Source organism: Sturnira hondurensis, unplaced genomic scaffold, assembly GCF_014824575.4.
Source record: "Sturnira hondurensis isolate 20B ecotype Veracruz unplaced genomic scaffold, ASM1482457v3 Scaffold0006496, whole genome shotgun sequence".
Lineage (NCBI taxonomy): Eukaryota > Metazoa > Chordata > Mammalia > Chiroptera > Phyllostomidae > Sturnira > Sturnira hondurensis.
Window position 1 is genome coordinate 6111792 of NW_028079127.1, and position 24350 is coordinate 6136141.

Below are 24350 nucleotides of genomic sequence, written 5' to 3' on the forward strand. Positions count from 1 at the left end.
GCCAACAGCACTATAACTCATGTCAGAACTGAGCTTTAACACATAGTTTCTCTGTGAGGTACATCATGGCCTTCTGTGCTTAGGAACACTAGACAGCACTTCAGTACTACATTTGTGGGCCATTTTAAACAGTAAAATCACCAACAAAAATGTGAAAAATTGCACTAATTATACTGCAAAAAAGATACCTATTACCATCTGAGAGGTGAAACAACAAGGCAGAATATCGCCTTGGTCAACCTAAGCTGAGAATGTGCACATTGGACAACTCAAAATTTCAGTCTGCCCATGCTCGTGAATGACTTCAAAAATGTTATGGGTGGTGGTTTGGGGGTTCCTAATGTACAGGGTCCCACAGAAGTAAGGCCTGCTTGAGCCTGGAAGGTAGGGTAATGATATGGATGTGATAATTTATAGTTTTTATTCGAACATTTCACCTAAAATGTCATATGGTGTACTTGAATGTGATATTGTTATGTTACAGGATTACATGCTTATGATTTTGTAATAAAATATTTTGTAATAAAAAAGGGTGTTTTTGTGCCAGATCCTGTATTTGAGTATGTAAATTTGCAGATTCAGAATCTGCAAATAATGTGGATTAATTATTATCTATTTAAATTCTACAGGACTAACTTTATGTGTATATTATAGATTGTTATTGAGAGGGGTAAAAGACCCTTGCATTATTAGTTTTTCCTAGAAGGAAATTAGATTTTAAAGTTCTGATTGTTATTAGCCAGTATCTCTTCGGCCTTTTATCAAAATTCGTTTTTTTCCCCCTTAGGAATTCTTTATGGCACAATGACACTGGAACTTGGTGGAACAGTCAATATTACATGTCAAAAAACTGGATATAGTGCAATACTTGAATTTAAATTAAAGGTTAGTAGAGAATGATAGAAGGTATCACCTAATTAAAGAGGAGTTGTGCTAATATTAAACTAAGAACACAGTTTAAATATAAGGACACAGAATTCATGAAAGGGTAGACTTGGGAGGTCCAAATCAATAAAAAGTCATTTTTATTCTTAAATTTTAATTAATAAAATGGGTGACATGAGATCTAAGAAGTAAATGGACAGAAAATTTTCAGTGCTTGAGCTATAGCAGTGTACACTAAGACAGAGTTGTGTTGGTTAGTATTTCTGCCTGACAGTTTTCTCTAAAACTCACAGTTTGGAAACAACCATTTTCTGATCCTTAGGGGTTCTATGGGCCGGGAATTTGGGTGGGACATATTGGTAATGGCTCATCTCTGCTACTTAATGCCTGGAGCCTCAGTGAGGAAGACTTACAGGCTATGGTGACTCTTCATTTGAGGCCTGGAATCATCTGAAGTCTCATCATTTAGTGACATGTCTGGTGCCTGGTTGGGGTGACTAATAGACTAGGACTGCTAATCTGAACACCTGCATACATGGCCTTTCCATGTAGCCTGGCTTTCTCACAGCATGGCAGCTTCAAGACATCAGAGTAACTGCTTACCAGCTCAGGGTTCCAAGGGCAAATGTCCTTGTGAGCAAAGTGAAAGCTGCATCACCATCCATGACCTTGCTTCAGAAGTCAAATTATATCACTTCCACCATCCTCTATTAATTAACCAGTTATAAACCTACCCAAATTCAAGGGGAAGGAGTGGAGACTCCATTTCTCAGTGAAGGATGGCAAGGTATCATTGAGGAAGAGCATGTGGGCTGGAGGGGGTAGGGTAGATATACACGAGACTTTGGAAAATTCTGTTTGCCTTAGAGTGAAAGGAAAATTTAAGACCGAATTTCACAGTTCAGTGGTTGGTATAAGACAGTACATTATATTCATATAAAAATATTTCTATGAACTATTTAATAGTTATTATTAGCTCCCAGGTTGATATCCAGCTGATCAGGAACTTTTCTCTAATAAGGACCTCTTTTAAGTATTATTATTAGATGCAGTGCCATTAGTTTGATTTTTTTTCATCTTAGCAAATCTTTGTATGGTGATAGTAATATTTGAAAATCATGACTAAAGAGGCCTTAAGTAACTTATGACACATTTAAGGAATAGATTGGAGCACCAAAATTTTGTCACTGAGGAGAAATATCAGTAATACAGCATAGTAACTCAAAGTGTAATTCTTCTAATTTTATTTTTTTGGAGGGATTTTTGGTTGAATATTATTTTACTGTTTTATTTTGAAGGAGGGGGTGTTCTTTCTTTTCATAGATTAGTTAAATCCATTAGGTTTACCGAGTTATTCTTGCTTCAAACATTGCAACATTGACAGATTGCACTTCTGAGCCACGTGAGAGCGCAGGACTCAAGTCAGTTCCTTCAGTATGATCTTTTGCAATATGTTTATTTGAACTTCACATAATCTGGTTTTTTTAAACCTATTTTTTCCATAATAGCAAATTCACATTTCTTTTTATTGAACATTTATAGCTAAAATTTGAGTTAGTATTTCACCATTTTTGCCTTCAATAGCACTGTTACTCTGCAGTTACTTTTTCTGTTTTTTCCTCCTACACTGTATCTAAATATAAGTTAAAAGCAAAATGTTTATTTAGCATTTTCTCTTTTAAAAGCCATTTCTAGGTAGTAGTGACTGTGTCAACCAAATATCAGGGAAACTTAAACTGGGAAAAGAAGTCTTAGCTACTTTGGAAGGCCATTGGGTAAGTATTTTTATATTTTATCTTAACAAAAGAATTTTATTCTGTGGAAAAATTAACAGTCACATTTTATAGACTCACATATTCCGTTGGTAAAATCATCACTATTTACCATAAGCTTCAGCTTAACAAACATTTTTGTGTTGCTCTCTTATCAACAGTATCTAGTTGTAGGTAATGTGTTACATTTCTAAAACTTTAAATCAGCAAAACCAGCTAACACTTATGTATCACTTACTATATACTGTATTGTTTAAAAATGTTCCTCATATTAACTCATTTAATGTTTAATAACTCTATGTGGTGGGTACTGTTATTGTCCCCATTTTACAGAGAACACAAAGAGTTTCAAAAATTTGCTGAAATTAAGTGATGGAGTGAGAATTCCAGCCCAGGCACTCTTGGCTCCAGGGCTGTGCTCTTATTACAGTATTACACTGCCTAGCACCTAAAAGGGAGTGGTGTTTCCAATTAGCATCATATTTCCTTATCAGGAGCATGGGAAAGCTATAGTGGTATATGAGAGCAATGGCTTCTATTTATTTCTCTGTTGGCCTAAATTCACAACTATGGAATTTTGTTAAGAGAAGCTTAAATGAATAAAAAGGATTGCATCATGCTAATACCTAGAGGCATTCTTACTGTGAAGACTGAGTATAGCATTTTATGCACTATAATAAGCAGAAAATTATAAGAAATATAAGAAAAAGAAACTAAATCTAGAAACTTAACTAAAGGTCACATACCTTCTGTAATTTTTAAAATTAACTTCTATCTGAATATCATATGGCAAAAAGATAAAACTCTTTATAAATGACATTTTGACATTGTGCTCAAGTTTCTCATCCTGAACAAGGCTCTTTCATTGTTTTTCTGTATATATTGAATGTGTAAGTCACCTGCATCTATATATAAATCTATATATAAATAGATTCTCTATATAAATCTATATATCAGGAAGTAGTCATTATTATAGTATTATAGTATTATTATAAATAATACTATTTGTAATATAATATTATAATATCATCGTCGTGTTATTATAATATAGTATTATAGTAATATATAATACAGTATTGTAGTATTATTATATTATCAGTATTATACGATTATTATAAATAGTCACCTGCATCTATATATAAATCTATAAATAAATAGATTCTATATATAAATCTATATATCAGGAAGTAGTAGTAGTATTATTATAGTAGTAACTATATAACACCCTTGTAAATAAAGATAATTTACTACATTAATGTTTAATTTCTTTAAATACAGGATAGTGAAGTTTTTATTAATGACAAAAAGACTGATAATTCAGAGATTTTCTGGAATCCAACACCAGACATTAAGCAGCGGAGATTAATAAGGCACACTGTAAAATTTGAAGAGCAGGGAGAATTTGAATCAGAAAAGTAAGTATACCGTTTTTGAGCTAATTTTATGATGACATAGAGTATTTTTTTAATACCTCAGAAGTGTGGTCACTTTTCTCTGCCTTCAGTCACATTTTAATTCAGCAAAATAGTTTTTGTGAGATATGACAGGATACTGTTTATATGAATATCAAATAAATTTTATACAAATCATGCTGCATTTTTGCAGCTCAAAGTCAAAACTTTTTTCTTTTTATTCTTATCTGCTCCAGGGGCTAGTAAAATTGTAAAAAAGAATTTCTAGTTTGTCTGAATACAATTATGGGACTAATGAATGATTCTTTGGTTTTATTTAGCAGCTATTTTCTAACCTGGGTAAGTCACGTAGAACTCTACTTGAAAGATGTGGCGCAGAAATCTACTTTTGTTTTATTATTCTAAAGTACATGAATAATGTCAGTGGACATGCAGGTTTCATCTGAATTATAGTAGGGTAATAATTAAGGCCATTTTTCTGCTCTTAAAATCATAACATTTTTGCTAGATCTGGAATACTTTTGAACCAAGTATATTTGCATACACATTGTCCAGTTTTATTCTTACTGTATATCTTTGCGTTAGAAGAAGGGGGCATCTGTGTAAAAGGCACTGTGCCGAGCACTTTATATACATTATGCAGTCAAATCCTTTCTACAGGCTGCCATATGCATTGTCATTCTCTCTAGTTGTATTCAAATGTTTGCGTACCACACTCAAAATTGAGTTGTCAAAGATGAAAGAATATGTATGTACCAGTTCTGAAATTCTGTTTCAGCTGTAACCACATAATGCTCTTCACTCAGAGTAAAGCTTTGCCAAGACATAAAATAACTTTTGAGGTGTGAACCTGATTTAACATATTGTAAAGATAAGGAAAATAGGGCTTAGACAGAAAAAGTAACTTGAGTCTACTAGCCAAGAAGTGGCAGATGTAAGATTCAACTCAAGTCTGTCTACTTCCAAAGCCTTTGTTCTTTCAGTACCAACAGGCTATCTTCCCAGATTAGTGGAGTGTACATGTTATACTTTCGTTTATCTGATATAAAACTGAACTTTAGTAGGAGAAAGGATTTTTACTTCAGTCATTTCTGTTAAATCAGTGGCCTCAACACTGGCTGCACATTAAAACCACCTGGAAGACGTTTTTTTTTTTTTTTTTAAATTGGGCCTACTCCCATAGATTCTGATTTTAACAGTTTCCTGATAATCCCTACATTCAGGATTGAAAAACATGGCGTTACAGTATTGGATCTTTGATGCCAGTGGATCTTAAATAGTATGTATAAGAATTATCTGAGGAGCTTATTAAAAATTTAGATTCTTGAGCCTTTGTTACATTCCTATCATCTTGGGTCAGCTCTACTCATTGCCATGTGTTTAAGAACCCATGTAATAAATTTCTCTTGCCAAGAAAAGAGTTCATCTCCACTGTGTCGCTCTACTCAAGGATTACATTTTTATATCTGCATTCATTTGTGAGCATTTCAATATAAGCTTTGTCAGCAACAAAAACCCACTTCTGTATCATTTTCTCTCAAGGAGAATTAAACCTATTTAATGTAGATTTGATTTTCTGTTTCTTTTTTATACTATTTCTGCACATGTATTAGACTCTGGCAACGAGTAACTCGAGCCATAAATGCAAAAGACCAAACAGAAGCTACTCAAGAGAAATGCATTTTAGAGGAAGCTCAAAGACAATCTGCTAGAGAACGGAAAACAAAAAATGAAGAGTGGGCTTGCAGGTTATTTGAACTTGATCCACTCACAGGAGAATGGCATTACAAGTTTGCAGAGTAAGTAATTATCAGCATAGTTTGTTAGTTTGTTGCCTTTATTTCTGGAATGTTTATTGTTAGTTTTTTATTAGGCCATATATATGTATATATGAAAATTAGTATGAGATTTAAACTTGATGTCCCATTTATTACAAATTTGACTTCATGATAGTAGTTAGCCTTTAAAATAAGCTGAGGATCAGAATATTATATATGACAAATCTTAATCTGTTTATAATTACAGCTCTGTGTATAATTACTAAAGAAAATCTAATCAAACCCTTGAAAAAGTTTTTGACTGTTTTGTTTAGTCATTAAACAAATGGTGTTTTTTGTAACTTTCGTAGTACTCGACCATGGGACCCCCTCAATGATATGGTACAGTTTGAAAAAGATGGTGTTATCCAGACCAAAGTGAAACATCGCACTCCAATGGTATGTAACAAAAAAGTATCTAAATCTGCTAGAAATATAATTTTTTAATCCATATTAGGATCTTTGATCACCAGCACTTAAAATTTGGTTTCAAAATTTAAGATTTGGGTCAGCAAATGGCAGAGTAGGCAATTCCAAGCTCTTATTCCCCTCCCCTGCCCCCCCACCAAAAAAAAAAAAAAGGCAAGCAGAAACTATCAGAATAAAATTTCCCAGAACTCTGGAAAGCATTTAGAGGCTTACAGTAATTGAGTCACACTAAATCAAGAAAGAGGTGACTTCAAAGTTGTAGGAAAGCTTTATGGCATTTTTATATACCCCGGCCCCAATCCCTTCCTGATGATGCAGTAGCATTGAAGGCTTCCTACATTCTCAGTGTGAGTCTTGGTTCCAGAAGGAGAGCAGACCTTATAAATTGTTTTATACATTTATTACAACCTGTCTGAGGACTACCTGAAAGATTTATGCAGGGCCCACATCTCTGGTTCATCTACTTCAGAGCTCAGCTAGAGGCTGCAGACAAAGCGTGGAAGTACTGTTAGCCAGTCTAACAAACTGCAGACACCCAGGGCAGAAGATTACCTTTGAAACATACAATAGATCATGTAAGGCCCAGGAGCAAAAGCAGGGGGAAGATCCTTAGGCAAACTAGAACACTGAAAAGCCCCAGGTGTTTGGAGAAATTTATAAAGCCACACAAATCTCAGATTTATAAAGCCACACAAATGTCCACAACAGGGTATTTGTATTCAGAAAAAGACCTGAAAAAATTCTAAGCTTTAATTTCAGGCTAATACCCAGTCTCGTTGCAAACCCAGGTATTAGCATCAGAGTGCTCCTGCATACAGTCAGTTTGCTAAGACCAGGAGAATATTTTTTGTTTGTTTTTGTATTCTGTTTTTATTTGTTTAACTCTTAGTGTTCAAGGAAATCTGTCAAAATACTGGCTTAGCACAGCTAAGGAACAGAGGCTTCAGGGACTATGTGCAACAAGGAATACAGGTATTTTTAAAACTAGTTTGGATAATTCACTAAACAAATTCAACAATCCAGAAAACAGCAAAACCTGGGGTAGCTGGCAAATTTTATTTCCAGACTTATCATATTATAATAAGTAGATGTCCAAATTTCGACAAAGAATTACAAAGCATACAAAGAAGCAGGGAAGTATGATTCATTAAATGGAAAAAAACCTAATTGACAGAAATCATCCCATATCAAGTCCAGGCATCAAATTTGCCAGAAAAAGACTTTTTATTTTTAAATTGTTGTTCAGTACAGTCGTCCCCATTTTTCCCCCATTGCTCTCCCCTGCCCTCTCCAACCCCTGCTCCCACAAACAATCACCTCTCCGTTGACCTTGTCCATGGGCCCTTTGTACATGTTCCCCTTCTGTCCCTCATTGTCCCCTTCCCCCCTCCTTTAGGATCCCTGTCAGTTTGTTCTTTATTTCCATGTCTCTGCTTCTTTCATCTCATTTGTTTGTTTTCTTTATCAGGTTCCACTTATAGGTGAGATCATATGGTATTTGTCTCTCACTGCCTTTCTTACTTCACTTAGCATAATATTCTCCAGTTCCATCCATGCTGTCATGAAGGGTAGGAGTTCCTTCTTTCTTTCTGCTGCATAGTATTCCATTGTGTAAATGTAAATTTTCTGCTGCACTCATTTGCTGATGGGTACTTAGGCTGTTTCTAACACTTGGCTACTGCAAATAATGCTGCCATGAACATAGGGATACATAGTTTTTTTTGAATTGGTATTTCAGGATTCTTAGGGTATAATCTCAGCAGTGGAATCACTGGATCAGAAGGCCATTCTATTTTTAGTTTTTTAAGGAATTTCACAGTGGCTGCACCAGTCTATATTCCCACCAACACTGTACTAGGGTTCCCTTTTCTCCACAACCTTGCCAGCACTTGTTTGTTGATTTGTTTATGATGGCCATTCTCACTGGTTTGAAGTGGTATCTCATTGTGGTTTTAATTTGTGTCTCTCTGATGGCTAGTGATGCTGAGCATCTTTTCATATGTCCCTAGACCCTCTGTATATCCTTGGAGAAGTGTCTGCTTAGGTCCTTTGCCCACTTTTTAATTGGATTGTTTGTCTTCCTGGTGTGAGTCCTGTGAGTTCTTTATATATTTTGAATATCAAATCCTTGTCCAAGGTGTCATTGGCAAATGCATTTTCCCATATGGTTGGTTCCCTTTTTATTTTGCTGATGTTTTCTTTAGCTGTGTAGAAGCTTTTTAATTTGATATAATCCCATTTTTTATTCTTTTTCTTTATATCCCTTGCTCTAGGGGACACATCAGTGAAAATATTATTATATAGGATATCAGAAACTTTCCTGTCTATGTTCTCCTCTAGGACCTTTATGGTGACACAACTTATATTTAAGTCTTTTATCCACCTTGAATATATTTTTTTGTATGGTACAAGCTGGTGTCCTAGTTTTATTTTTTGCATGTACTTGTCCAGATCTACCAATACCATTTACTGAAGAGGCTATTTTTACTCCATTTTATGTGCCAGCCCCCTTCATCAAATATTAATTGACCATAGAGACTTGGGTTTATTTCTGAGCTCTCCATTCTGTTCCATTGATCTATGTGTCTGTTCTCATACCAGTACCAGACCATTTTGATTACTGTGGCCTTGTAGTATGCTTTGATATCAGGTATTGTGATCCTTCTTACTTTGTACTTGTTTCTCAAAATTGCTGAGACTATTTGAGGTCGTTTGTCGTTCCATATAAATTTTTGAATTATTTCTTCTAGTATAGAAGACAATAGTATAGACATTCTAATGATGTGAATTCTTCCACTCCATGAACATGATATATGTTTCCATCTATTTGTGTCTTCTTTAATTTATTTCTTCAGTGTTGTGTAGTCTTCTGAATACAGGTCTTTTACCTCCTTGGTTAGGTTTATTCCTAGGTACTTTTAGTTTTCTTGTTGCTATGGTAAACAGGATTTTTTTCCTAATATCTGTTTCTGATATTTTGTTGTTGGTGTACAAAAATGCCTTCAATTTCTGAATACTGACTTTTTATCCTGCAATTTTGTGAAATTCACTTATTAGGTCAAGTAGTTTTTTGGTGGAGTCTATAGAGTTTTCTGTGTACATTAGCATGTCATCTGCAAACAGTGATAGTTTTATTTCCTCCTTTCCAATTTGGTTGCCTTTTATTTCTTTTTCTTGTCTAATTGCTGCGACAAGACTTCCAGTAATACGTTGAATAGAAGACATGAAAGCAGACATCCTTGTCTTGTTTCTGATCTTAGTGGGAAAACTAGTTTTTGCCTGTTGAATATGATGTTGGCTATAGGTTTCTTGTATCTGGCCTTTAATATCATGAAGTATGCTCCCTCTACTCCCACTTTACTTAGTGTTTTTATCAGAAGTAGGTGCTGTACCTAATCAAATGCTTTTTCTGCATCGGTTGATGTGATTGTGTGATTTTTGTCTTACCTTCTGTTTATGTGATATATTATATTTATTGGTTTGCAAATATTTTATCATCCTTGGATCCCTGGGATAAATCCCACTTGATCATGGTGTATCATGTTTTTAATGTATTGCTGGATGCAATTTGCCAATATTTTGTTGAGGATTTTAGCATCTGTGCTTATCAGTGATATTGGCTTATAGTTTTCTTTTTTTGATGTGTCCTTATATTGAATTCCAGATTTGGAATTCAGCTGAGGCTGGCTTCATAAAAAGAGTTTGGGAGTCTTCCCTTTTCTTGGATTTTTGGAATAGTTTGAGCAGAATAGGGGTTAGCTCTTTCCTAAATGTTTTGTAAAATTCTCCTGTGAAACTGTCTAGCCTGGGGCTTTTGAATGTCAGGAGCATTTTGATGACTGCTTCAGTAACACTAGCTGTTATCAGTCTATTCAGACTTTCTTCTGCCTGATTCAGTCCTGGAAGATTTTATGTTTCTAGAAACTTGTCCATTTCACCCAGGTTTTCAAATTTCATGGTATATAGTTGTTTGTAGTAATTTCTACAATCTTTTAAATTTCTGTGGTATTGGTTGTAATTTCTCCTCTTTTGTTTCTGATTTTATTTATGTGGGTCTGTTCTCTTTTTTTCTGGATCAGTCTGCCTAAAGGCTTGTTAATTTTGTTTCTCTGTTCAAAGAACCAGGTCCTGGTTGATCCTTGAATTGTTATTTTAGTCTCTATGTCATTTATTTTGCTCTGATCTTGATTACTTTCTTCCTTCTACTTGCTCTGGGCTTGTTCATTGTTTTTCCTCCATTTCTTATAGTTGTAGGGTTAGGTTATTTGAATTTTTTCTTTCTTTCTTGGGTAGGCCTATATTGCTATGAAGTTCCCTCTCAATACTGCCTTTACCATGTTCCTTAAGTTTTAGTGTCCATGAGTTTGACTGTTTATGAGTTTTTTTTCTTGTAGGCTAGTTTTTAGTTTCAAGCCCTTATGATCCAAGAAAATGCTTGCTATGACTTCAATTTTGTTGAATTTATTGAGGCTGGTTTTGTGTCCTATCATATGATTTGTCTTTGAAAATGTTCTATGTGCATTTGAAAGGAATGTATATTTTGATTCTTTGGTGTGAACAGTTCTGTATATACCAGTCAAGTCCATTTGATCTAGGGTGTTGGTCACTGTGGAGGTATCCTTGTTGATTCTTTATTTCAAAGATCTGTCCATTGTTGATAGTGAGGTGTTAAAGTCCTCTGCTGTAATTGTGTTGCTGTCTATATCTTTCTTGAAGTCCTCCAAGATTTTCCTTGTATATTTGGGTGCTCCTATGTTGGGTTTCATATGTTTACAATGTTTATGTCTTCTTGATGAATTCTATTCTTGAGTATTATGCAGTGACCTTCTCTGTCTCTTTATATGGACTTTGTTTTGAACTCTATATTGTCTGATACAAGTATTGCTCTGCCAGCTTTTTTTTTTTTTACAGTCCATTTGCTTGGAATATTTTTTCCAAACCTTCACTTACAGTCTGTGCAGGTCTTTTGTTCTGAGGTGGGTCACTTGAAGGCAGCATATGTGTGGGTCATGTTTTCTCATTTATTCAGCTACTCTGTTTTTTTTTTATTGGAGCATTTAATCCATTTACATTTAAGGTTATTATTGATAGGTACTTGTTCATTGCCATTGTTCCTCCTTTGTACCTTTGTTACTCTCTCTCTCACTCTTTTTCTTCATCTTCTTAAATCCCTTTAACATGTTTTGCAAGGCTGGTTGGTGGAGTTGTATTCTTTTAGTCTTCTTTTGCCTGGGAAACTTCTTATTTTGCCTTCCATTTTAAACAAGAGCCTTGGTGAGTTAGTGGTCTTGGTTGCAGGTTGTCACTTTTCGTTATATGGAATATTTCTTGCCATTCTTTTCTGGCTTGTAGTATTTCTGTTGAGAAATCAGCTGCTAACCTTAACAGAGCTCCCTTGTATGTTACTAACTGTTCCTCTTTTGCTACTTTTAAGTTTCTCTCTGTGTCCTTGAATTTGGCCATTTTAATTATGATGTGTCTTGGAGTGGGCTTCTTTGGGTTCATCTTGATTGGGACTGTCTGTGCTTACTGGATTTGCATGACATTTTCTCTCGTCAAGAGAAGGAAATTTTCTATCACTTCTTTTTCAAATAGATGTATATCCTTTGCTCCTCCTCTTCTCCTGGCATCCCTATTATATGGATGTTATTATGTTTCATGTTGTCCTGCAGCTCCCTTAACCCCCTCTTTGGTTTTTTTAAGTCTTTTTTCATTTTTTTGCTCTGCCTGGGTATTTTTTCTGTTTTGTCCTCCAGCTCACTGATTTGATCCTCTTGTTCATCTAACCTATTTTTAATTCCTTCTACTGTGTTCTTTATTTTTTATTTTGTATTTTTCATTTCCTACTGTCTCTTACTGATAATTTCTATGTCCTTTTCATGTTAGTGTAGTTTGCAATAAGTTCTATGACACTTCCCTGAAGTTCTTTGAAGTTCTCACTGAGCTCCTTGAGTGCCCTAAAATCATTATTTTGAACTTGAGATCTGATAGTTTGGATGCCTCAATTTCATTTAGCAGTCTTTCTGGAGATTCCTCCTTTCCTTTTGATTGAGGATTGTTTCTTTGTCACCCTATTTTAGGTGACTGTTCTTATTTTTTTCTGCTTGTAAGATTTATCTGCTTTGACTCCCTGTCTTCATCATGTAGTCTTCTGTGGTAGGAGACTTGTAGGACTCAGTGGTGCAATTTCCTTGGTCTCTTGAACTTGATGCTCTTATGCGGTCCTTTATGCCTTTTATGCGGTTGTATTTGGGTTTTGGTGGGTTCTTCCCTCTGGCTAAAGACTGAGAGTCACTCCCCCCTCCACACGGTGTATGCTGTTGCGCAGGTGCTGCCAGAACAAAAATCAAACAGCCCAGGAAATGAATCCACACCTGCAAAGATATTCCCCACCCACAATTACACTATCAACAGCCAGTGTGCCAATGTTAATCAGGTGTAAAGAGATTAAGACTATTACAAGAAAGGAAAAACAAATATGAGATGGCTAAAAGAAAAGAGATTTTGTGAGGGTAGAGGAAGGGGCAGATAATAAGAGTAGGGAATAGAGACAAGGCACAATGGGGAAGAAAATAAAAGAAAAGAAAATTTACTTCATAACCAAAAAAGGGAGAAGGGAAGGTTGAATGGAATAAGAGAGGAGAAGCATGCAGTATTAGGTTAAAACTGAAATTTAAATAATATATATATACTTTTACATATCTAGTGAGAGAAAAAACAATGAAAATATATATATAAATAAAATAATGTGACCATAATTGCAGAAAAACCTGCACCACAAAGATATCAACAACCAGTGAGCTAAGATTTATACAGGTGAAATAGAAATAAAAGTCACAAGGAAAGAACAAGGAACTTAAGAGATGTCTAGAGGAAAGACAAGTTATTTTGAGAGGACAGAGGGAGAAGGAATACTGAAAGTAGGGGATGAAAACCTGGCTAAGACAGGGGAAAAAAACAACATTTAAAACGGAAAAAATGGAAGGACAGGAAGAAGGCAAAATAGAGTAGGAGTGGAGGACAGTGAAATTTGAGATTTAAAATACAAAGATACTCAGCATCTAAAACTAAGGTTGAAGAACTGTAACAACGACCACCTATCCACTACCTGTGAGCAAAGAATGATAAAGGTGTAGAGAGAATAAGGGTATTTTAAGAATGGGAGAAAGAATGTGAGATGACTAATGCCAATCACAAATGGTTTGGGGAGGCTGGAGCAGGGAGCATTAGTAATAGTGTGGTATAGAAACAAGTCGTACCAAGAGAGTACAGAATTTAAAAGAAATATATGAGGGTGGAGGAAGGAGGTAGTATGGAGTAGGAGAAGGGAAGAGCAATATATGAGATTTGAAATTAACTATATTACAAAACCTGATGCCATATTATGCCCAGGCTTGAAGGATATAAAATGAATGTTAAACTGCTTTTCAGGAGAGAAGATAGTGTGTTGAGTGTGTTGCACCTGTCTGTATTTTCTGTACTCTGCTGGGTTTAGTAAATCAGGGCCCAAGGAGTTGTGTAGCATGTAGTGTCTGGTGCAGGGCCTTTTTCTTCTTTCCACTGAGGAAGCATACATGTTAGCAGGAAACTACTGGCCCTGGCCTCACCAGTTTGCCAAGCCTTAATCCTACAGGTGGGTGTCGGGTTCACCTGTCTGTGAAAGGCTCTGGCTGATGGGAACAAATTTCAGGCATTCAGCTTCTGCCTTCTACACCCAAGCCTGCTGTTCTCTCACAGGAGTTTCAGCCCAAGTTCTCCACTATGCTCTGCCCTCTGCTTGTGAGTCATGTTGGGTCAAGTCCTCCCATTCAGTATTTTCTCTGCTTGTGAGTTTTTTGGTCTCAGCTCCCCTTTTAAAAGAGTTTCTCTAGCCCTGGCTGGCGTAGCTCAGTGGATTGAGCGTGGGCCTGCGAACCACATGATCCCGGTTCGATTCCCAGTCAGGGCACATGCCTGGGTTGCAGGCCAGTTCCTAGCAGGGGGATGCACGAGAGGCAACCATACATTGATATTTCTCTCCCTCTCTCCTTCCCTTCCCCTCTAAAGATAAATAAATAAAATCTTAAATAAATAAATAAACAAAATGATTTTAAAAAAAGAGTTTCTCTATGGCCCTCACAGTACAGCATGGGTCCTGGGGATGCTGCTCTCCCTGCGCTCCTCTCTTCAAAAATCACAGTCTCTCAGTCAGGGCTGGCCATCTCCTTCTCTCACCGCCGTGGTAACTTGCAGGTCCAGAGCCATTATACAGCCGCCCCCTACCCTGTGCAGCCAGCATTGCTGGACTGGGTGGCAGTAGTAGTCTGTCTAGAAAGCCTCGGTCTTCAGCTCCCACTCTGTGTAAAAGCCCTTGCCATAGTCTGACGGGCGCCCCACAGGTGGGCGGGTGCCTGAGTAGTCCTATGTGCTCTCCTCCACCCATGCTCTCCGCTCTGTTCTGACTTCAAATCTGGTCTGTATCTGAGAGCAGATGAATGGAGCTGCCCACTACTCTGTTGCCATCTTTGATCCCTCCCGAAAAAGACTTTAAAACAACTGTCATTAATATCCTCAAAGAGTTAAAGGAAATAAGGGCAAAGAACTAAAGGAAATCAAGAAAAAGATGTATTTAAAAAATTAATATCAATAAAGAGAAATTATACAAAGAAACCAAAATAATACAATAATAGAAATGAAAAAACACAGTAACAGAAATGAAAAATTCACTGGAGGTATTTATCAGCAGAATCAGTGAATTTAGAAGTACAACAACTGAAATTATGTAATCAGAGGAAGAAAAAGAGAAGAATGAAGAACAGTGAACAGACCTAAGGGGCCTATGGATTACCATCAAGTGAATCATCATATGCATTGAGCGAGTCACAGAAATAGATGGAAGAGAAAGAAGCAAAGGAATATTTGAAGAAAAAAGTCCTCCAAATTTCCAAATTTAATAAAAGACACAAATCTACAAGTCCATGGAATGCAAGAAATTCTAAGTTGGATAAATTCAAAGAGACTCACACCAAGACATAAGCAAGTCAAAAGCCAAAGAGAATCTTGAAAGGTCAAGAAGAAGCAATTTGGCACATATGAAGGATCCTCAGTAGGAGTAATAGGCAGTTTCTTAGCAGAAACCATGGAATCCAGAAGGCATGAAATGACACATTTAAAATTTTGGAAGAAAAATCTTCTCACCCAAGAATTCTGTTCCTGGCAAAACTGTCCTTCGGAAATGGGGGAGAAGTTGAGATATTCCCAGATAAACAAAAGCTGAGATAGTTTAGCACCACCAGACTTGTTGTATTGGGTTGGCCAAAAGTTCATTTGGTTTTTTCTGTATGATGGCTCTAGTAGTGCTTAATTGTCTTGAACTTCATTTGAAACAATTTGGTTAGATTGTACTGTGACAGCTGTCATAGCAGTGTGAATTTTTTTTAAAATACCAAAATTAGTGAATTTTTATGTCACCATTTTAATATTAAAGATGGAAGAAAATAAGTAACATTTTCAGCATATTATACTTTATTATTTCAAGAAAGGTAAAAAATGCAACAGAAATGCCAAAAAAACCCCATTTGTGCAGTGTATGGAGAAGATGCTGTGACTGAACATGTCAAAAGCTATTTGTGAAGTTTCGTGCTGGAGATTTTTTGCTGGATGATACTCCACAGTCGGGTGGACTGGTTGAAGTTGATAGCAGTCAAATTGAAACATTGAAGACAATCAATATTAATACCATGTAGGATATAGCCAACATGCTCAATACAATTATTGGTGAAAATGAAAAATGTGTCTTTTTACTTTATGGAAAAAACTAAATGTGCTTTTTGGGCATCCTAATTAATAAGTGATAAAGGAAATTCTGCATATTGAAATGACACTGAAAGCCATGTGAAAAATAAAGATTTTCAGTAAAGATAAATAGGTGGGCAAATGTAAAAGCCAGTGTTATCGTAGTTTTGATTTGTAACTCTACTTTTTATTTCTTAACAGTATTTAAAAGAAATGAATGAATAATAATTACAGATCTGTTATTGGGCGTACAGTGTATAAAGATATAATTTGTGACAACAACATAAAAAAGGGTTGGAAGATGAGCTCGATAGGAACTAAGTTTTTATGTGCTATTGAAATTAAGTTCATATCAATTCAAGCTACATTTGTTATAAATTTAGATGTAAATATCATCCTAATGGTGATCAAAAGAAAATATCTAAAACATACAAAGGAAATGAGAAGAGAATTAAAGCGATTCTCTACAAGACAGCCTACTTATCACAAAAGAAGGTAGAAATGGAGGAAATGAGGAACAAAGAGGGTATAAGACGTACAGAAAACGGTAAAATGGCAGAAGTAGGTCTTTTCTAATCAGTAATTCCATGAAATGTAAATACATTCAATTCTCCACTCAAAAAACACTGGAAAATTGCATTAAGGCAAATATCCAATTTAATGCTGTCTATGAGAGAATCATTATTGGTTGAAAGACATAAATAGAGTAAAATGAAAGGATGGGAAAAGTTATTGCATGTAAATTATAACCAAAGACAAGCTGGGATGTCTATACTAATATTAGACAGAATGAACTTTAAGTCAAAAACTGTTACAAGAGACAAAGAAGGATGTTATTTATTGATAAAAGAGTCAATTTTTCAAGAATATATGACAACTACATATGTACAAATTAATGAAGCCCCAAAATATATAATTCAAACACTGACAAAGGAGTAGACCATTTTATAGCAATGGATGCATTATTTGATATAATACTGTCAGTAATAAATAGAACATCTAGGTAGAAGATCAGCAAGAAAATAGATGCTTGACTCATACAATAAATCAACCAGGCCTACCAGACATATGTAGAACAGTCTACCCAACAACAGCAGAACATACATTCTTGTCAAGTGCACATGAAACATTCTCTAGTATAAACCATATGTTAAGCTATATGGTTTAGTACATTGTCTCAGTACATTTTCAAAAGATTGAAACAGCTAAATATTTTAAGCCATAGTGAAATGAAGCTAGAAATCAATAACAGAAGGAAAACTGAGAAATTTACAAATATGTGGAAATTAGCACATCTTAACCAATTAATCACATTAGAAATCAGAAGTGAAATTAGAAAGCACTTAAATGAATGAAAACAAAAACATAACCCACCAAAATGTATAAGATGCAGCAAAGGCAGTGCTCAAAGTGAAATATATAACTGTGAATAACTACATTAAAAAAAGAAAGAACTGGAGTTAATAATTTAATGTAATAATGGAAGACTATGAGAAAAAAAAGAAAACTACACCCAAAGCTAGCAGAATGAAATTTAGAACAGAGGTAAGCAAATGAATGAAGCTAAAAGTTGTTTCTTTGAAAAGGTCAACAAAATTGATAGACCTTTAGCTAGACTAAGAAAAAAAAGAATGAAAACACAAATAACTAAAATCAGAAATGAAAAGGAGGGGGATCATTACAACTGACCTAATAGAAATAAAAAGGATTATAAGAGAATAATATGAATAATTTCATACCAACAAATTAATTGAGATGATATGGACAAATTCATAAAAACACCTCCATTACATAAACTGGCTCAAAAAGATACAGAAATTTTCGACAGACCTCTAACAAGTTAAGAAATTGAGTCAGTAATCAAAAAGCCTCAATAGCCCTGACTGATGTAGCTCAGTGGGTTTGGCATCATCCAGCAAACCAAAAGGGTGCTGGTTTGGTTCCCCATCGGGGCACTTGGCTGTGGGCCACATCCCCATTTGGTGCATAAGAGGCAACTGATGGATGTTGCTCTTGCACATCAACATTTCCCTCTCTTTATCTCTCCCTCTCTCTAAAAATAAATAAATAAAACCTTAGGGGGAAAAACCCTCCAAAGTAAAGCCCAGTCCCAGATGGCTTCACTGGTGAATTCTACCAACATTTAAAGAAAACACACACCAGTTCTTCTTAAATTCTTCCCCCAAAATAGAAGCGATAGAAAACTTTATCTCTTATACTAACTCATCTCTTAACTCATTCTATGAACCCAGTATTACCCTAATACCAAAGCCACATAGAGATACCACAAAAAAAGAAAATTACAGACCACCAAAATCACTTATAATATAAATATTAAAAAATCCTCCACAAGGTACTATCAAACTAAGTCCAGTAACATATTTAAAACATTATATACCACGACCAAATGGAATTTATCTGAGGAATGTAAGTGTGGCTTAATATAAGAAATTTTATTTATTTATTTATTTATTTTAATTTAAATTATTTTATTGTTGTTCAATTATAGTTGTCTGTATTTTATCCTCACCCCCATTTCCCCTCTAAACCCACCTCCCTCCCCCTTGGTTTTGTCCATGTGTCCTTTATAGTAGTTCCTGAAAACGCTTCTCCCCCCTGTCCCTTCCCCTTTACCTTCTGGCTGTTGTTAGATTGTTCTTAATTTCAGTGACTCTGATTATATTATGTTTGCTTTTTTCTTTTGTTGATTATGTTCCAGTTAAAGGTGATGGTATTTGTCCCTCACTGCCTGGCTTATTTCAAATAAGTAAAATATAAGAAAATTAATCACTATTAATCCCCACATTAATAGAATGAGGGGATATATCACATGCTCATTTTACTTGCTATAGAAAAAGCATTTAACAAAACGCAATACCCTAAAATATATATATATATAAATAATAGATAAATAAATAATATATATAAATATATATATATATATATTTATCAGTATACTCAACAGTGAAAGACTGAAAACTTTTTTCCTAAGATCAGAAATGGAATAGGCATGCCCACTTTAACCACTGCTACTTTGTACTGCAAGTTCTAGCCATAGAAATTAGACAAGGAAAAAAAGGCATCCAAATTGGAAATAAAAAAGTAAAAGTGCCTTTATTCACAGATGATATGATTCTATATGTAGAAAATCCCAAAGTATCCATATAAGAAAGCTATTAGAGCAGATGAACAAATTTAGCAAAGTTGCAGGGTGTAAGATGAATATAAAAATTATTTGTTTCTCTGTAACCTGCAATTGACAATTCCAAAAGGAAATTAAGGAAGCAATTTAATTTACAGTATCACCTAAAAGAATAAAATACCTAGTAATAAATTTAACCAAGGAGGCAAAAGACTTGTACACTGAAAATTATCAAACATTGCTGAAGAAAATAAAGAAGACCTACATAAATGGAGATACTCTGAGTTCTTAGGTAGGAAAATTTAATATTGCTTAGATGTCATTACTACCCAGAGAAATCTGCAGATTTGGTGCTCTCTCTATAAAAATTACAACAGCTTTCTTTTTGCCAAAATGGAAAAGCCAGTCCTCAAATTCATATGGAATTACAAGGAGCCCTCATAGCCAAAACAATCTTGAAGAACAAAGTTGGGAGACTCACACTTCTAGTTTCATACTTTTATGCAACACGTCAGTGATCAAAACAGTGTGTTACTGACCTACAGACAGACATATAAAACAACAGTATAGATCTGAGAGTCTAGATATAAACCCATGTCTGTGATCAGTTGATTTCTGACAAAGTTGCCATGTCTGCTCAATGGGAAATGAATAGTTTCTTCCACAAATGGTGTTAGGACATTTGGATTACCACACGCAAAAGGATGAAGTTGGACCCCGTGCCGTACACAAAAGTTAACTCCAAGTGGATCTACAACCTAAAATAAGAGCTAAAACCATAAACCTCTTAGAAGAAAATAGGGCAAATCTTCAAGATCTTGTATATGACAGTGGATTCTTACATATGTTACTAAAAACAAAACACAAAGAAGGAACAACAAAAAAATAGATGACTGGGACTTCATCAAAACTCAATATTTTTGTGCCTCAAATGACATTATCAAAGTGAAAGAAAACCTACAGAATAAGAAAGAAAGAGTATTTGCAAATCATTTTTCTAATAAGGGTTTAGTATCCAGGATATATAAAGAACTATTTAGCAACAAAAGACAATGCAATTTAAAATAAGCAAAAAAATTTGAATAGACATTTCCTCAAAGAAGATATACAGAAAACCAACAGCACATAAAATGATGCTCATTATTAGTCATGAGGGAAATACAAATCAAAACCACAATGAGGTCAGGTACTATTTCACACCACTAAAATGCTAAGAATTTTTAAATGAAAATAAGTGCTGATAAGGTTGTGGAGAAATCAGAACCCTCGTATACTGTTGGCAGGAATATAAAATTGTGCCACTCCTGTGCAAAATAATTTGATGGTTCCTCAAAAACTAAATATAGACTTGACATATGGCTCTAGTTCCACTACTAAAAAAAATTGAAAACAGAAACACAAATATTGTATGATTATACATAGGGTATCAAGTATAAGATAGGCAAATTCATAGAAAGATTGGAGCTTACTAGGGACGGAGGGAAGGAGAAATTGTGAATGTACTTAATACTACTGAATTGTACACTTAAAAATTATTAAGTGGCAAGACATATATGTGTATACTTATACATACATGTCACAATTTAGAAATTCAAAAAATACTTAAATTTTGTTTCTTCCTTCAACAACACTAATATGATAGACACACAGAGGCCATCTGTATTTTCTCATAAAAGTAGAGTTTATGATCACAATAAATCTATGTATATCAAAAGTTAGATTGCTGACTTCTCTTGTCAGTTGAAATAGCTTCTCATCAGTCATCAATTTTCAATATGAACCTACTTTAAGAATGAGGATTTGGACTCTAAATGTTACAGAATTTTAAGTCTCCATCACGTGAAGAAGGAAGATACAGCGTAGGCTGAATACCTAACCTGCCTAGTTATTTATTTTCTATAATAAAATTATAAAAAACGTATTTTTATTTTAAGCACATGAATGATATTTTACAAAATTATTTCAAGGAATAGGTAATTATAGGTACCTCCTATGAAGAACAGTAAATAGGTAAGAACAGAGTTAAAGGCATATGACCACTGGTTTTCTGTTTTCTAAGCATGTAAGTTATCTTGTCCTTTTGATTCTAGTTTTCTTGCATTTGGGTTTTGAAATTTAAGATTTATTTCCAAAATTGCAAGGTTATTTATAAAATAAAGTATAAAATTTATTATTCTAGGGAAAATTTAGTCCTAGTTGATAGTTTGATATGCTTTTGTTCATGTACTCAGGTGCTTTTAGTAAGTTTAAATCAGGCTCTGCAAAATAATAGTGTACTTTACTATAAGATACCTTCTATATTATCCAGATATTAATAAAACTGTATAATTTTATTGGAAATCCAACATCATTCAGTGGAAATTTTATAGTGTTAGGAATGAGGTAAAAAGAACACTATTATTTAACATTCAACTAGAGGTACTCTCATACAGTTAGAAAAGGGGGGGGGTTCTATATTTATATTTGTATTTGCATTAAAATGTCTCTTGAAGGATAGATAAACAACTAACAGTGAATATCTATTTAGTGGGGGGTAGGGAGGCTGAATGGATAGGGATCAGGAGTGGGAGGGAAAGTCTATAAAAAACATACAATCTTCATTTTGATATTTGTGCCAAATTAATATTCTCTGTTAAACAAAATAATTTGACTATGTATGTATTATATCTTATTTGTTAAATTTAATTAGACTGTTTCATCTTGTTTTTCCATATATTATGCCTTTGAACAGATAGTTTTAACAGTTGTACATTGGCATTTAATTATAAAGGCCAAGTTCACACAATAGCATGATTTGTTTTTTCAGGTTAGTGTCCCCAAAATGAAACATAAGCCAACCAGACAACAGAAGAAAGTGGCAAAAGGCTATTCATCCCCAGAACCTGATATCCAGGACTCATCTGGAAGTGAAGGTAAAAATATTATTTCAGATTATTCATTAAAGGAATCTGATTTTTAAAGGATATTATATGCTTGATAGATAAAAATTGGTTTTTTTATATTGACTTAAAATATGTAAAAGTTTTGGTGGGGGCAGTAATGGTATGCAAACAAAAAAATCCCTATTTTAGATTATAGATCAATTGCAAATCAGGCCACAGGTAAGGCACAGGGTATGAAAAAAGGGGGAACATGCAAATCAAGAACCACCCTGTAGTGTGGCTCTTATACTTTGTTAGCTTCTGAAAAATTGTTGGTGGCTTTGTAGATTCAATGCATGAAATGTTTGTTTTTTTGGTTTTTTTTTGAGCTTCGAGCTTAGTTCCATGCTTCAAAATTTTTTTTCATTCTCAGAATAAAGTATTGTAGTATTCAGAAATCACAGACAAGTTAAAATGTAACTATATCAAAATTAGGGACCAAATTAACTAGTGTGCTATCTTTGTTCAAGTCAGATAATGTGTAAGCCATGTTGAACTACACTGAGATTAATCAAGAAAGGATTAAGGTAATATCTGAGACATTTGGAGAAAAAGGTTTTCTTTAAAGGCATAGTCTCTAAGTTCACACTACACTGGAGAGCTCATTTTTACAGAGATAACACTAGAGGTGAATAAATGATAAATGCCAGGAAATCAGTAGAAGAAAAGTAGCTAAGAGTTGAAAGGCAAGGTAGCTGAATTCAGTTTGAGGGAGTGTTCTTAGAGGGACTCTGATGAATTTATAATGAATTACAGTACAAGCCTAGAATTACAATCTAGGCTTGAGAAATGCAGGTAGTAGATAAGCTACTGGAATAAAGAGAAGTAAACTGAATAAAGGTTTAAAAGCAGGGTATACATGGTACCCATGTGCTAGAATGCAATATTTGTTACACTATTATTCCCATTGCAGTTAGAAGGAAACTAAGACACAGGTTGACCTGTATAAGGCCATATATCCCATAAGGCAATGTGTATGTAATATAGGCAGATATTTTGGCTCTTTACTTCACTCTCTTATCCCTCCACTATATTACCTGACATTTATTGAGCTGGAAGCTAAACACACCTTACTACAACCATATGAAGTTTGTATGTTATTAGCCCTATTTTACAAATGAGAAAATTGAGATCTGGAGAGAGGTTGATGTCCGAACAAAAACAGAAAGAAAGGAGTAGATATGCAAGGGGAATTGGGGGGAAAAACCCAATACAGTTTGCAGGATAACAATAAAAATTTGTAGAAGAGATATCAAAAGCAATTGAAAAGGTGCAGGGATGACCAGCCTTTTGGCGTCTCTGGGCCACACTGTAAGAAGAAGAGTTGTCTTGGGCAACACATTAAATACGCAAACACAAACGAAAACTGATGGAAAATTATGCAAAAAAAAAGGTCCATGAATAATTTTCATGATACCCGCCACCACAGATAAGCAAAAAATTCCCCTCATGCAGCCTGTGGCCCACAGGTTGGACACCCTAAAGTGTAGGTGACTAGGGGAATGAAGATAACATTAACAATGAACATAAACCTGAAAACGTGGTTCAAAAAGCTGACTTCCCCAGATGTATGCAAATGGGCAAGAGACAGAAGAGGGTACTACCCTTACCCAATTAATATGTATTTGAGTGAAATGTTTTTGTCTGTTTTAATTAGTTAAAAAATTTGATGCCATCCAAAATTTAACTAATTCATGGTTACTTTAAATATATCTTTAGTATTCTAGTTTTGGAAGGATATGATTGAAACTTCAAAAGTGCAGAGTATTCATATTATTATGTTAATCTTTAAATCATAAAATGATGCCTGAGAAAATTTTTATTACATGAGAATCATTAAGTTGAAATGTAGATTTTTTTATAATTAAATATGGTCACTGTTTTCACCACATTTTTCTAAATGTTCTTTTAGCTCAATCAGTAAAACCAAATACAAGAAGAAAGAAAGGGATAGAATTGGGGGACATTCAAACTTCCATCGAATCTATAAAACAAACACAGGAAGAAATTAAAAGGTAATATATACTGACAGTGACTATTCCTTTGCGTCCAGAGGAGTAGTTAAGGATCCTGTTACACAGGAAATCATACGCAAACTTTACATTTGTAATATCATCACTGTGCTAAAATAGAACCTTGGCTTCTGTCACTTGATGACAAATGTATGACATTCTTTTAGTGCTGAAATACTGGGGGAG

General features: G+C 34.7%; 1 protein-coding gene across 12 annotated transcripts in view; it reads left to right on the top strand.

Moving 5' to 3' along the window:
- OSBPL8 (oxysterol binding protein like 8) overlaps nt 1-24350 on the top strand; it is a 199227-nt gene that overhangs the window by 169305 nt on the left and 5572 nt on the right. For all 12 annotated transcript variants that reach the window (XM_037049393.1, XM_037049394.1, XM_037049395.1 and 9 more), the window contains 7 exons: nt 788-885; nt 2571-2660; nt 3936-4072; nt 5683-5868; nt 6198-6285; nt 22038-22143; nt 24065-24167. In XM_037049393.1, coding sequence (XP_036905288.1) covers nt 788-885; nt 2571-2660; nt 3936-4072; nt 5683-5868; nt 6198-6285; nt 22038-22143; nt 24065-24167 — 808 coding nt within the window. The remainder of the gene's footprint in view (nt 1-787; nt 886-2570; nt 2661-3935; nt 4073-5682; nt 5869-6197; nt 6286-22037; nt 22144-24064; nt 24168-24350) is intronic.